The 13,127-nt window shown below is 40.1% G+C and overlaps 1 protein-coding gene across 2 annotated transcripts; it reads right to left on the bottom strand.

Moving 5' to 3' along the window:
• Positions 1-250: 250 nt before the first annotated feature.
• Positions 251-8,751, bottom strand: POMP (proteasome maturation protein). Of its 2 annotated transcripts, XM_066544872.1 has the most exons (6): positions 8,645-8,751; positions 7,108-7,205; positions 6,294-6,354; positions 4,197-4,298; positions 2,428-2,521; positions 251-747 (listed from the first exon to the last, which is right to left on the bottom strand). In XM_066544872.1, the coding sequence occupies exons 1-6, from the start codon at positions 8,645-8,647 to the stop codon at positions 680-682; spliced, it is 426 nt and encodes a 141-aa protein (XP_066400969.1). In that variant the 5' UTR covers positions 8,648-8,751; the 3' UTR covers positions 251-679. The 2 variants fall into 2 exon arrangements, with proteins under 2 accessions (XP_066400969.1, XP_066400968.1); XM_066544871.1 differs by having other exon boundaries at positions 675-2,521.
• Positions 8,752-13,127: the final 4,376 nt, after the last annotated feature.

The raw sequence follows: 13,127 nt of genomic DNA, 5'->3' as shown, positions 1-13,127 counted from the left end.
CTCAGGGACACATGAAAAAAACCTAGACCTTTAATTCCACTCTTACAGCAATACTTTCAGTTCTACATAAAAGCTTAATAGCTCACTCAAACAGCTGTCATGAGAGGGCTACAATGTATGTAATGCTACAATGTATGTAACTGGCAAGGCTGAAGTTAAAAACCTTTAAAGCTATTACAACAAAAGGGACAACACTGGGTCATGGATAAGAGATTCTTGATTTAGGATTAAATATATTTTGAAACGCAACAGCATTTATAGCAAACTTTTATTCAATAGTTTAAAAAGTGTATGGAAATTTTCATGAACAAAGAGTTATGCAACGGAAAATACCTTCCTCTTCCCCTATTAAATGCATTTACCACAGTAGTCAGTTTTAAAATGCCTGGGTATTTTTGAATTTCTTGTATACATATATAGCATTTCCATATTTGAGAAGCTATTGTCCTGAGCAGTTTATGAAAAGGCATTATTTAAACTACTAGTTACAGGACATTTGTATGATTGGAAACAAGCACAGAACAATTTAGAGACATTAAACATTTAATGTGCCTTTTCATTAAGGAAGGCAAGTGATAACTAGGTCTGCTTGCTTAACACTGTGAGTGTCAATTTAGTATACCATGTACTTAGATCTGCACTAGAAAGACACACACAAAACATTTTTCTGTATATTTTGTTACAATAAACCAAGCTTGTGCTCCATCATCATGTGTGGCTCTCCCATAACCTCACTCTGGGAAGGATCTGAAAAAAGAAAAGTTGACAGCATGAAACCTTTACAAAGGTACAAAGACTAACAACAACTAATGAAGGTGAACATCTCTTTTCATTATAATGCTTAGTGCAACAGTTACTTGACTGATTTTTGACAGTGTTGCAGAGAGCAGATCTGTAACTCAGAAGCCTCTATCCAAAGCACTGATAGAACAAACACATATATTGTGGAACAGCTTGTCCTAAGGACACACACACATTTCAAGTAAAACCAACCAGTTCTGCACAAGCACAGACTCCAACTGCCTGAATCTCAAAGGGATTACACCACAAGTTTAGTGTTTGAGAAAACTCAAGTCTGACTGAAGCTTTTCTCCATAGTTGCCCTACACCTCTCTCCAACACAACACGAGCTCACAGTCCTCCCTCCTGTTAGGTGGGACATAATTCTGGTTTCTCTTCTCCACCTAGCTGCCTAGTTTCACAGAAATTCTACACCTGTAAATTCATCTGAGATTTCCTCTATTCTGTAGAGTATGGTTGACATTAGTCACTGTACTCAAAGGCTACCAAGGAATGTGCCGAGGACACAAGAGAGACCAATACTGACAGTATGAATGCCTTTTCTTCACAAAAAAATTAAAAACAAACAAACAAACAACAACAACAAAAAAACCCCAACAACACAAAGAAAAAACCAAACCCAGAGCCAGCATACATGTTGTGACTGTTTGGAAGAAATACACTTTTCTTTATGGGTGCATCAATCATGTTTTCCTTCCATAAATGAGACATATTAATGCCTCTGATTCCTCCAGAGACAACAAAAATATCTAGTCCACTTTCTGATAAATAAAGCCCTTAACAAAAACACTTGTAACCCACTCACTCCTCACCACTCTATAAAAATCTAAGTTTGTTGTGAGCAGTGGGAAATAACCAAATGTCTACAAATTATGTTCAACATTGCTCTACCCCTGTGGACAACAGCCCAAGATTCCTTCCCTTGGTCCCTCTATATCCATCTCAGAAAACAACCCGAAATTTGAGGGTTATTTTCATGCCTCTAGATTCATATTTGTTACTCCATTATTTCCAGCTCCCTACCTCCCCAGCTATTTCCATTCTCCAATCCCACTTCAAAATAATCTCTGCCTCCTTCCATCTCCTTAAATACAAGCTAGAAGTAATTTGTTCAAAAGCCATTTTTTCCAGGTTTGTTCTATTCCACACATACTAATAGTCAGCAGGCTACCATGCAACCTCAGCCTATTGAGTTCATTTGAGGGAGCCTTTCCCCTGCTAAGTATCTGTTTCATTAATTCTGTACCTCTTCTCCAACATCTTCTTCTTAATTACAAAATGTAAAAAACTTTGTAACCTCTGCAAAAGTACTTTAAAAGTTCCTGAGGAAAGAGACATACAACATAATCATAAAGAGACATACATGCATAATCTACTTCTTTAGAAACCCAGCCTTCAAGCAAGACAGCCTACTGTCTTGCTCAATATTTCACAGTAAATTCCACATAACTTACAGCTGAATTACGTTTATTTCTCCTTCCCCAATTCTTCTTTGCTTTTAGGATTTAGTGTTGTTTGTTTCATTTTGGGAGTTTAATTCTCTTGTTCAGTAGAGGCAAAGAACTTCACAGCTCCAAAATTTAGCCTTTAAACGTTTCCATAATATTAAAGCCAGAATGTATTTACCATTAAGGATATCCTCAAAACCAATGCATTCATCATTTCCCCTCAAAATATCCATTGCCATGTTTGAGCTGTGAAGAAATGGTAGACGCTGGACCTGTAAAAAGAGTTCAAGCAAGAGTTCAAATCTCAGCAAGTCTGAAATAGAAAGGGTTCATATTTGGATTTCTCAGTCTGAAGTGACTTAGAAAAATCAACAGCCAGAAAAAGCAACACTGGAGTAAGAGAACTACTGGCATACGAAGACACACAAACACCACCATCTTCTTTTGGTTATCTGTTTGAGAAGAACAGCCTTCTAATAGATTTTTAGTTTTCACTGTGGTGTAGGTAGTACAGCAAATATTGCACTTTAAAAAATAACAAAGTACTTTCTGTCTACTCTGTAAAGCTCCTCTCACAAAGCTGGGGAGGTTCACTGCAAACCTCCAGACCCTAAGGTCAGTACTGGATGACTGATGTATACTGCAGAGTTTGGGAACTACATTCTAAGCCTCCTGCATCTCTAACACGGGTCAGGAATGCAAGTGAAAGAGCTATAGTGACTTTCACATTCAAATATAATCCTCCTTTTAATTAATCTAAATCATAATTATGTCTCTGATCTCAACCAATTCTTAAGCTTCAAGTCCACTCCTAGTTACTTTCAACAGTCTTCTGTACCCTTCACTCACAGTATTTCTGAAAAAATTTCAAGTAGCACACATAGATTTCAGAGCAAAAAATTTTCTGAGAATGCATTCACTACTGCTAGAGATAGTTCAGCTAAACTACAAGAAAACTTCTATACCCAACATGAATCTTGAAGTGAAAAACCTTCTGATCACCATATTTCCCCCACCCATCTCCCAAAACCACCTCTGGAGACAGACTAACAGGATATCCTCACCTCCCTCATTCTCTGCAATGTGCTAATGTTAGTTAGGAAAAAGATTCCTCAAGACAGCACAGCTGAGACCAAGGGATGTTTGCGTATCTCACATCCTGACTTTCACACCTTCTGATCAGTAACTTCTTCCAAGCTTAATGCAGCTCACTGTGGTTTAGTACAAAATTCCTTATCACTCAGAGTGCAAAATTGCTCAAATTCACTTGGAAAACCTACTCTTAGTAGCTTGACAACCTTCAAGAAGACAAAAGTTTACTAGGACCAATGAGCTTTCTATGTTTCCCTTTCTCCAGCTACCCTCAATCCTAGGAGAAAAGAAGGAAAAGGAGACAGACTCAGATTCTCAATTAAGAGTTAAAACCTTTGAACTTAACTCCCTGTAGAGCTCCCTTGATCTTACAACAAAGGCTGAGGAACAATAAGCACATAGAAAACTCTGTTTCAGGTTTCACATTACCTCTACATCTACTCCCAAATCACTACCGGCTTCAGACCCCTAAGTCTCTTTTCCCTACAGCTACAGAGACTCCTTTCCTGTGAAGGTCATACGTTCTGCAGTGGAGAGTATTAATTTTAGGAATCAATACTCAATTCCTCCTGCTTTTCTCTGAAGGCTTGCAGGAAGCTATTCCACAGCAAAGCTAGAGCAGTTACCACTTCACCAAATAACCAATAAAAGAACAGCAGTTAAGAGGCTTCAGTATATGGACTGCTCTAAAAACTAGTAATTGCACTGTTTGGTTCATCGTTTTTAACAGTGAATTAATTTCTTTTGGAAACATAAGGTATCTCAACAAAGAAAGATGTGTCTCTGAAAGCATGTTTCAAGGTAAACATTTTTTTCAAATGGCCTAAGTTATATCAGTTGGATAAAAATGCCTACCTGTTTCACTGCTCTGAATTCCATCTGCAGCTTTAAAGGTGCATGGATTCCTTGGATGTTTCTCAGTGTGGAAAAGTTTGTTTTATCTTGATTTAACTGGAACTATCACAAACAATAGTGATTTTTATTTTAGAAAAAGTTACTTTAAAGTACAGCCATAGAAGAAATTTGTGACATCCTACTTAAAAGAACATGCTTACTAAATATGTATGTAAAAATTTAGTGATACCATCAAACATTTCTCGAGCGTACAGGAAAGAGTGACGCAGTAAGATTTCTATGAAGCTGAAATTGGTTTTTTGCTGGATTTTATTCCAAATTAATAGCAGAAATTTTATTTTGTTATTTTTGATAATCAGGAGATGTAACACCACCAAGTGGTACAGTTTTGCACTACTTTACAACGATATTGTCTGGATGAACAGGAAGCTAAGTCAAGTTTAAAAATCACAAAAACCAATTTGATGTCATTAGTTAGTCATCAAAGACTACTTGAAAACACTTGATGTACTTCTTTTCTGGTCAAGCAGGGAAACAGAGTACCACTTACACTCCTTATAATTGTGAAAAGCAAAGGAAAATCATATTTTTCCCAACTACTCTCAAACTTACCAGTAAGACAAAGAAAATCTATTTAGTAGAGGCTTTTTAAAGAAAAAGTACTCACTCATGTATACTGGAGTACAAAGAATGAAGTTATACTTAAACTTAAGCTTAAATAATCAAAAAAATTCAAATCTCTAACTTTAAAATCTGTTCTCCATCACCACAACAAAACCCTCTTATTATGAGAACATCATATTTATGAGAAGGGATCTCAAAAACCAACTGAAAAATACAAGTCAAAGACATAACAAGCATTTTTTCTACAACAATCTATACTGAATGCTCTTCAAAAGGTAGCGGAAAATACTATTTATATGTTTCTTTAATTTTATAAAGAGAAGGATTTTTGGGTAGCAGAGACATTTGGTTTCTACCAGTGCTACCTGAAAAACCTCTTTAACATTTATAGCAGCAAAAACAACCATATCTATCTATCTCAGGATAAGTTAAATACTTTCCCATTCAAATATACATGAAAATAATTATTAAAATGGCCTTAAAATGACAGAAAAATTAACCAAATGTGAAGAAACAATTTAGAAAACTCACAATACTTCTTAGGGGATCACATAGCCTATTTCTGTGCATTTTTGTCTCCTTAAGATGTGATCTTTTAATTATGTAGGTTTTGTATAGCAAGAACAGAGTTAAAAACTAAGTATAGCAATCAGTTAAAAAATCAATTGACAAATAGCTCTGAAACATTAACAGTATTTATAAATAAACTCACAAATTTGGTGTCACAAAATCATCCTTTTAATGCAAGGCAACACTAACATTGGCTAAAATCAGAATATTCGACATTACAGTCAGACCTTGCCCTGCTGTTTAACTTAGCAATTTGGAACATTCTATCAAAATAACTTCTTTGCTTCCAGGACAGTTAGATACACTGTATCTTCTGCACTGACAAAGCAGGCACCCGAGACATTCAGCTCAACCACCAAGCCTGGCCTCCCTCTACCTTCCACAGACCACCTGCAATGGTCCATGAGCGAGGACTGAGCCAGACAAGATTGCAAACATTTATGATAAACTGTAGGTGTAAAATGTCTAGATGGGATCGAGGAATTTATGGAAAAATATGTAAGTGTTCACGGGCTGAAAGTCTGAAAATGAAGACAGATGGTAAATCTACAGAAAAAATGGAAGGATCAGCTTTCATGAGGTGACAGGTGTGCCCCTGGCCTACCTATGGTGGCTGCACACACACTCTTGGATGACTAAACCTGACCACACAAGTCCCTACTCAGAAGCCTGCTTATACACACTTGAAGTGAGGAGAGATATAAGTAAGAGATTAATGTTAAAGAGACTTGCTGACAATGTTATTTGAATAAATAAAATGTTAGTATTGTTGAACACCTTCATTCTGTTAAAGACCCTGCTCATTACTTGCTACTGTATAAAGCAGTCCAGATAACCACACTGTTAATTTAAATTTCATAATTAGTTAAGAGTGAAGATGGCTACATTTGATGTTATGCTTACATTCTTTTCTGTCAACTCCAGTGGGTGGCTGGGCAACAATTCATTTTTCACACTTGTAAAGCTAGAAGAATAAGTAGAAAGGACATTAACTTCAAATAATTGGGATATGGTTTTTTAAGTTGCATTCCAAAACCAATCCCAGATACAAATACCAGAGACACACAACTAGCAAAGTCCAAATAGAAAAAAAAAAAAAAGATTAATAGTGAAGCAGCAAGTAAAACCTCTAACTACAGCCCTACCAGAAGAAAAAGTTTCAAACATCCTTTATGTGTGACAAAACAGAATGTGTTTTTCTTCCTTGATAGCTTTCAGAAAGAGATTAAGATACTAATAAATGAAATCATAATAGATTTAATTATGTCCAAGCTACACTGTATCTTATTTTGAAGCCTCCAAGCTTTAGTAATTGAATATTGCACACACCTTCTCCCCAATGCCAGTTGTACAGCATTTTAAACTCCATGAACTTATTCTGGATTCCTTATCCAAGACAGAGACATAAGTTTTGCACTTGGGTAAAAATGGCAAATTCCAAACTATTTTTATTACATTACTTTCGGGGTTTGTCCCAGTGCTGAAATTAAGCATTCCCCACAGTGTTATGGCACACTCATATAAACGTATATTAAAACTATCAGATATTTCACAATTATCAATACTTTGCTGTTTCTTTTCTAAAGGACAGCATCACAGAGGTAAATGCCTGTTTGCAACACACCTTGCAAGAAACTTCTGTAAAAGCCAACATTTAACACACACTGCAGTTCAGCACTGTCTATGACACAATTCAGCAAGCAAAAGAAAAGCGTACCCTCTGCGCAGAAGATCATGACCTTCAAATAGCCCTGCAGCTGAAACGTCGGTAAATGAGATACTATCCTTCAACAGAGAAGCAGCACCTCTGGAATTCTGGAACAAAACAAAAAAACAAACCAACAAAAAAAAAAAAAAAAAAAAAGATTACTTCAACAGCCAGACAACCAGACCACTTTTGTATGGGCCATCAGGCCAGCCAAATGAAAGGAAGTGCTCAAAAACTACTTAAAGTACCCCTGGACTTCAGAGTTTCTTTAAAATAGAGGCAAAACACCCAAAACCATAAACCCTACACTAATACCAAATTCTTTCAGAGAGTCTGATAAAAACTAAAGGTACTGACAACATTTTTGGATCTGGTTGACCCAGAGCAAGTTAAACTCACAATATACCCCGTTTGTTCCCACCCTGGGCTGCAGGGATGGAAAGGAAAGAGGCAAGTGTCCTGACAGCTGACAGGACAGAAAGGAGCATTCCTTCATTTACTGCAATACTGACACAAGATCAAATTTAGGCACAGTTTGAGGCTGCCATAAGGAGGACAGGGTGTATTTGAGCAGTCCAGTATGCAATTAACTGAAAGAAAAAAGGCAAGCATTAACTTGTAGTGGATCACCAGAAGTCCACAGAAATACTAAGTACTGCTTACTAGTAACCCAGGCCACTAATTTCACTCTAACCTACCCAAATTTATTGAAGTGATTATAGGATTGTTCATAAAAATTGCTCCACCAATAGGGCAGTATCTAATACACAACAAAAGGTGACAGCAATGATCTCTGGAAGATGACAGTGACGAGCAGTTCATTGCAAGGGCTTCCCCCAGCAGCACTGTCAGATCTAACAGAAAACTCATGCTTACAGCTAAGATCTTTTGTACCAACATGTGAGCTCGCAGTAACACAAGAGCTGTAGGACAGTCCTAACGTGCCTGTTGTTCCACGCATATAACGCATCTACCAATTTACACACTCAGCACTGACCAGACCTTTGTGAGGCTGCTGTAAATGAAAGCATTAAAGCGATACGGTACCTGGATGACCTGACAAGAGGGAAGATCAAAGTTAAACTCGCGGAGAAAACCACGCAACACGCCCCAAAACCAACACTCTCGAGTCACCCCAGTGCCCGGCCCGCCTGAGGCGGTCCCAGCGCTGCTGCCCACCACGGAGGGCCCAGGCGTGCCCTCCCTCCCCGGGAGCTGCGCCGCCGAAGCCGCAGGCTGCGGGAGGCTGGGACTGCCGGGGCTCCCCGTCCCGTCCCGCCCCGCCGCAGGGAAGGGCTTTAAGCACAGCCGCCACGGGCCCTCCGTGCGTCCCGGTCCCCCACGCCCGTGAGGAAACCCGCCATTGCCGCGCCGGACCCCTATGACTCAGCACGGCCCCGCTGCCCCCGGGGACGCCGAGAGGGTGAGGGGCAGGGGAGACGGCGGGGGCGGCGGGGCAGGAGGTTCTGTCCGGTTCGGTTTGGCTCGGTGCGGTCCGGCACCGGGACACCTCCGCCCGGCCGGCGCCGCCGCTGCCCGCACTCACCATCTTGAGCCCCCGACGCGCGCAGCCACTTCCGCCGCCGCCGCTCGCTCACTTCCGTCCCGCCCCCCGCGGGCGTCACAGCGCGAGGGGCGGGACCGCCCGGGGCCATGGGGACGCTAAGGGGGCGGTGTCTGATGGTGGCCGGGCCGCCTTGCCCCGCGCCCTGTGAGGGTGAGGGGTTCGTGTCCCGGCCTGGGCCCTCCTTTTCCATGACTTTCTTACTCGGAGGTCTGTGCCTTGTAAACTGAACGCGCTGTTCGCTGAAGCACAGGGTCAGTTAGGTTGGAAAAGACCTATCAGACCAGCGAGTCCAACCCAGATCGACCACTGCCATGTTCACGACACCATGGCACTAAGTGCCACATCCAGTCCTTCCCTAAACACCTCCGGGCACGGTGACTTGGCCACCTCCCTGGGCAGCCCATTCCAAATCACCCTTTCTGTGAAGAAATTCCTCCTCCTGTCCAACCTAAACCTCTCCTGACAAAGCTTGAGACCATTTCCTCTTGTCCTGTCGCTTGTAATCTGGGAGAAGAGGCCGACCCCCACCTGGCTGCACCCTCCTTTAAGGCACTTGGAGAGAGCAATAAGGTCACCCCTGACATCTTTTCCAGGCTAAAACTTCTCACATGCCAGCAAAGCCTAGCTGTCTCAGTGCCACTGTGGTCCCAAGCAGGAGCTGAAGTTGACAAGCACCTTCACATTGTGGACTGGGCAGCCATGTCTGGTATGGGGACCTTTTCTCGGTCAAACCCATCCTGTCCCGCTCTCCCACAGGCCACAAAAACTACTTGAGTGACACCAAAAGCATCACAGTGCTGATGGCCTGAGGTGGTGAAACCAGGCAGTGAAATACTTCCAGAGAGTTTTCCATATATTTCAATGCATAGCTCCATATGTGTATCTGGGATATTTAATTTATATATTTCTTGTGAGACATGTAGCTCATTCAATCCTTTAACCTTTTAATTTGGGTTACGCTTAGTAACCCAAACTGACCTGTTTTTATAAATTTTATATGTCGCAATTAAACTCCATCTCCCTCTCTCATGCACACACACACACACAGAGGCAATATTTAAGCAGGAATTTTATATATGTTTTAATGGCACTCAGATTTGTAAAAAAAATAAGACTGGAAAATTAATACACTTTATACTCCATTTTCCTGTTTCTTGGACAATATCTGTACACTTCTTAAATCCCCCACCCCCCACATTCTCAACCCAAGTTCTGGCCCTTTGTATTTAAGTCTTAGGTTTAAAGCAAAAACTTCAAAAGAATGAGAATGGAGGGCTGCAGTTTTTAAAATCATTTTTAGGAAAATGAGCACCACAAAGGTTTCTCTGATCTTATAATTATAATGGGTACTTGGTTATTGTGGTGCTGGATTCATTATTATAGAATAGATGTGAATACAAAAAACAAATCAAGTTCCTGTTTGACTGCAGCTTACAGAAAGCTAGGTTTTGTCACTAAATGTATTTATTTATTGACTGAGTTTGTTGATCAGGATATGACTGTAGAGATGAAACATCTAACTTTCAAAGTCATTCTTGCAGGACACAGACAGGATGCAATCACTCCATGTACATTTTTGACATCACTGCGATCCACAGTCTAGGCTGCATAACATAAAAGGGCATACATTGCAAGAAAGAACTGGTTTTCCTTTGCAGGCTTTCACACTGGGGAAAACTTCCAGACATAAACACAAATCACACACGTATTTTTTTCAACAGATTACCAAGTATTTCAAATTGGAGCAAGGCTTGATTTCTTTCACAACCAGCTTTGCTTTAACAATCTTACAGTGAGCATCTTGATAGTGGGTGATTGGGTGCCTCTCTGCAGCCCCACTGCAAAGACATAGGAGTTGCATGAGCAATTGTCAGGCTGACCAAATTGGGAATCAGAAATGAGAGCCCGTGTTGAGCGATGAGCACTTTGACAGCTCAGAAGCAGATAGAAAGTGAGATGCAGTGACTGCAGTTGCTAAAGGGGTCTTCTTGTCTGGGTACACTCTTTTAAGAGGATGTGGACACCTTAAAATTAGTGTAAAAATAACTATAGCTCCTCTAAATTGGTAACTTCCATAAAGTTAGGATGATGAATTTCACATGTTGCCTTTAAACGTAAACTCCAAAAGTTTTGGGGGTTTTGTGAGATTTTTTTTTCATCACTTTGTGTAGTGGAGGTCTGAAATGTATGACTGTTTTGTGTGTTTTCTGGATATTTTTTACCACAGCATTTTCGGAATGTCACATCTGGTCTTTTTGGTTTAGCTGTGGACCTTCATTAAAGATTTAAGCTATCCTTAGACAATGGATACTTTTATCTTTTGGAAGTGGGGAAGTGTTTACTCTTTTTAAAGAAAATTATACTATTCTTTTATCAGTTAAATTGGAATTAAAACCTAAAAAACCTCATTAAAGAAATCTTAGACAGCCTGACCTAAAGCAAATTCTGGTTTCAGTTACTTCACTTTCTCTTGCCTGGATCCCAGCATGGCATCATTTCATGAGAGGTTTGTACATTTCCTGCTGAAGCCTCCAGAAGAAAGGTGGATTCAAAAATTGTCACACAGAGGCACAACATTAGCTCAAAACCTGCTTTAACATAGCAGCAGAGTGCCCAGAAGAGAGCTGGCTTCTGCAGATCTCCTCTTCCATGGGTAGAGAAGTCTGGTAGGAGGCAGCCTTTGCTACCTAACCCTAACCCTAGTCCTAAGAATTTTTTTGTGTGGGGCAAAGGCTGCAAAAGGAGTATGTTCTCCAAAGAAGCTTGTCTTTGTTTCCATATTTTTTTTAATATTGATGCAGCTTTGTCACTTTTCAAAATATAAATCCTTCAACGTATCAGTGTCAGCAATCTGTTCTGGCTACGTGAACCTCTATCAGAAGAAAACCTTTATTCTGTGGGACTGGGAAACTCTTTCACTGGTTTTTGTCAACAGCCAGTTATAACTTGTTAAAGTGAAAGTACTTTTTATTTGTTTTTAATCAAATCAAATAAACACATTTTCTTTGATCTTTAAGAACTCCTTTCTTGTTAGCTTGCTTTATACTTTTGTGTTTTGGCATTCATTGTAAATCTAATTATTTAAAAAGTTATTTTGTTTTACATTATTAAACCTTTTCTGAATTTAAGATAAACAGGGGCATGTTTTGTTAAAGATTAAAAATAAATTTCACACAAAACTGCAAAACGTAGCAAAGATAATAACATGTAGGCGTCAGACTGTTCCAAAACAAGACTCTCTAGGGGCTCTTCTGAACACACGGCTTCGTTAAAACCATGTTCTGAAAGGGCTCAGGAAACCCCTGTCTCTAACCCACCCTTTCCTGAAGCTGGTGAAAGTATTTAGAAAAAAGTTACTGTTGCATGGAGACAAAAAAAAAAAAATGATCCCACATATTGCTGAAGGAGCTTATTTTTTCCTGTTTGTTTACCAGCAGAATCTACAGTTTGTAGCATCTTCTTTAGACAAAAATTTCCCATCCTCATCGTTCAAAAGCAGCCAGCAGTCCAATGGGTGACCAGAAAGAGGGCGTCAGGATCTCTATATGAATGTAGACTTTTTTAACATACTGTAACATCTAGTGGGGAAATAATACTGACAATCCCTCATTTCGTTATCTGATTTATAAGTCATCAGTGAAATTTAAGTGAAAAGATAATATATCTGTCTTCAGTTCCTTTTTTGGTGGGTCAGACAAGGAAAACCTGTTGTGTTTTGATCCAAGCAATGTACTTGGATTTAAAAGGAGTCCTTGTTCTTTAGAAGTGATGACTTACTTTGCAGCTTGTCAGTGCTTTTGTAAGTCTAGGAGTACTTTTTTTGTACTAATCCGTTGTTTGTACTCCGTGAGTCTGTGTTTCCCTGCGCTCTTTGTGCAGGCTCAGACAAGCAGGATGCTGCACCGGGAGAACCGGTCACTAGGGGATGCTCAGTGCCCGAACACCCCGCGCCTGCTTCCCTCAGCGCTCCCCAGCCGACTCTGGTCAGCCTCGCTCAGATACTCCTGCCCGGGTTTGAGTACTTTTTCACTTGAAGTGCTGTGACAATTATGAAAAAACAAGGTCAAAAGATAAAAAGCAAGGTATGTGCAACAGCTGAAGCTATATGGGCAGTACTTGACAGAATGCTGGTAGGCTTATTTCCAAGTTAATGGGTTGATAACTATTTTCAGTAAGCTCTATTACCTCCCTGTGACACTATTAAACTAATCCTGCAGGCTGAGTCCAACATTTAACCAAGCCAGTGTTCACATAGTCAGGACCTCTGGTCTGAAATCAAGTCCCTCATGAGAATTCAAAGGAAAATATTTTTGTGTTTCCCCTCAGTCTGGAGTGATTTTTGTCCCAGAAGCATACCCACTCTGAACATATAGGTGAGACTAAGAGCACGCTTCCTGTGAGAGTGTCTTCCTACGGGAAGCCTTGAATTTAAGTAATGGTAGTCACAGCTGAAAGAATTGAA

The sequence above is a fragment of the Molothrus aeneus genome, chromosome 2, assembly GCF_037042795.1.
Source record: "Molothrus aeneus isolate 106 chromosome 2, BPBGC_Maene_1.0, whole genome shotgun sequence".
Lineage (NCBI taxonomy): Eukaryota > Metazoa > Chordata > Aves > Passeriformes > Icteridae > Molothrus > Molothrus aeneus.
The sequence above is the reverse complement of the archived record's forward strand: the minus strand, read 5'-3'. Positions and strand labels throughout refer to the sequence as shown.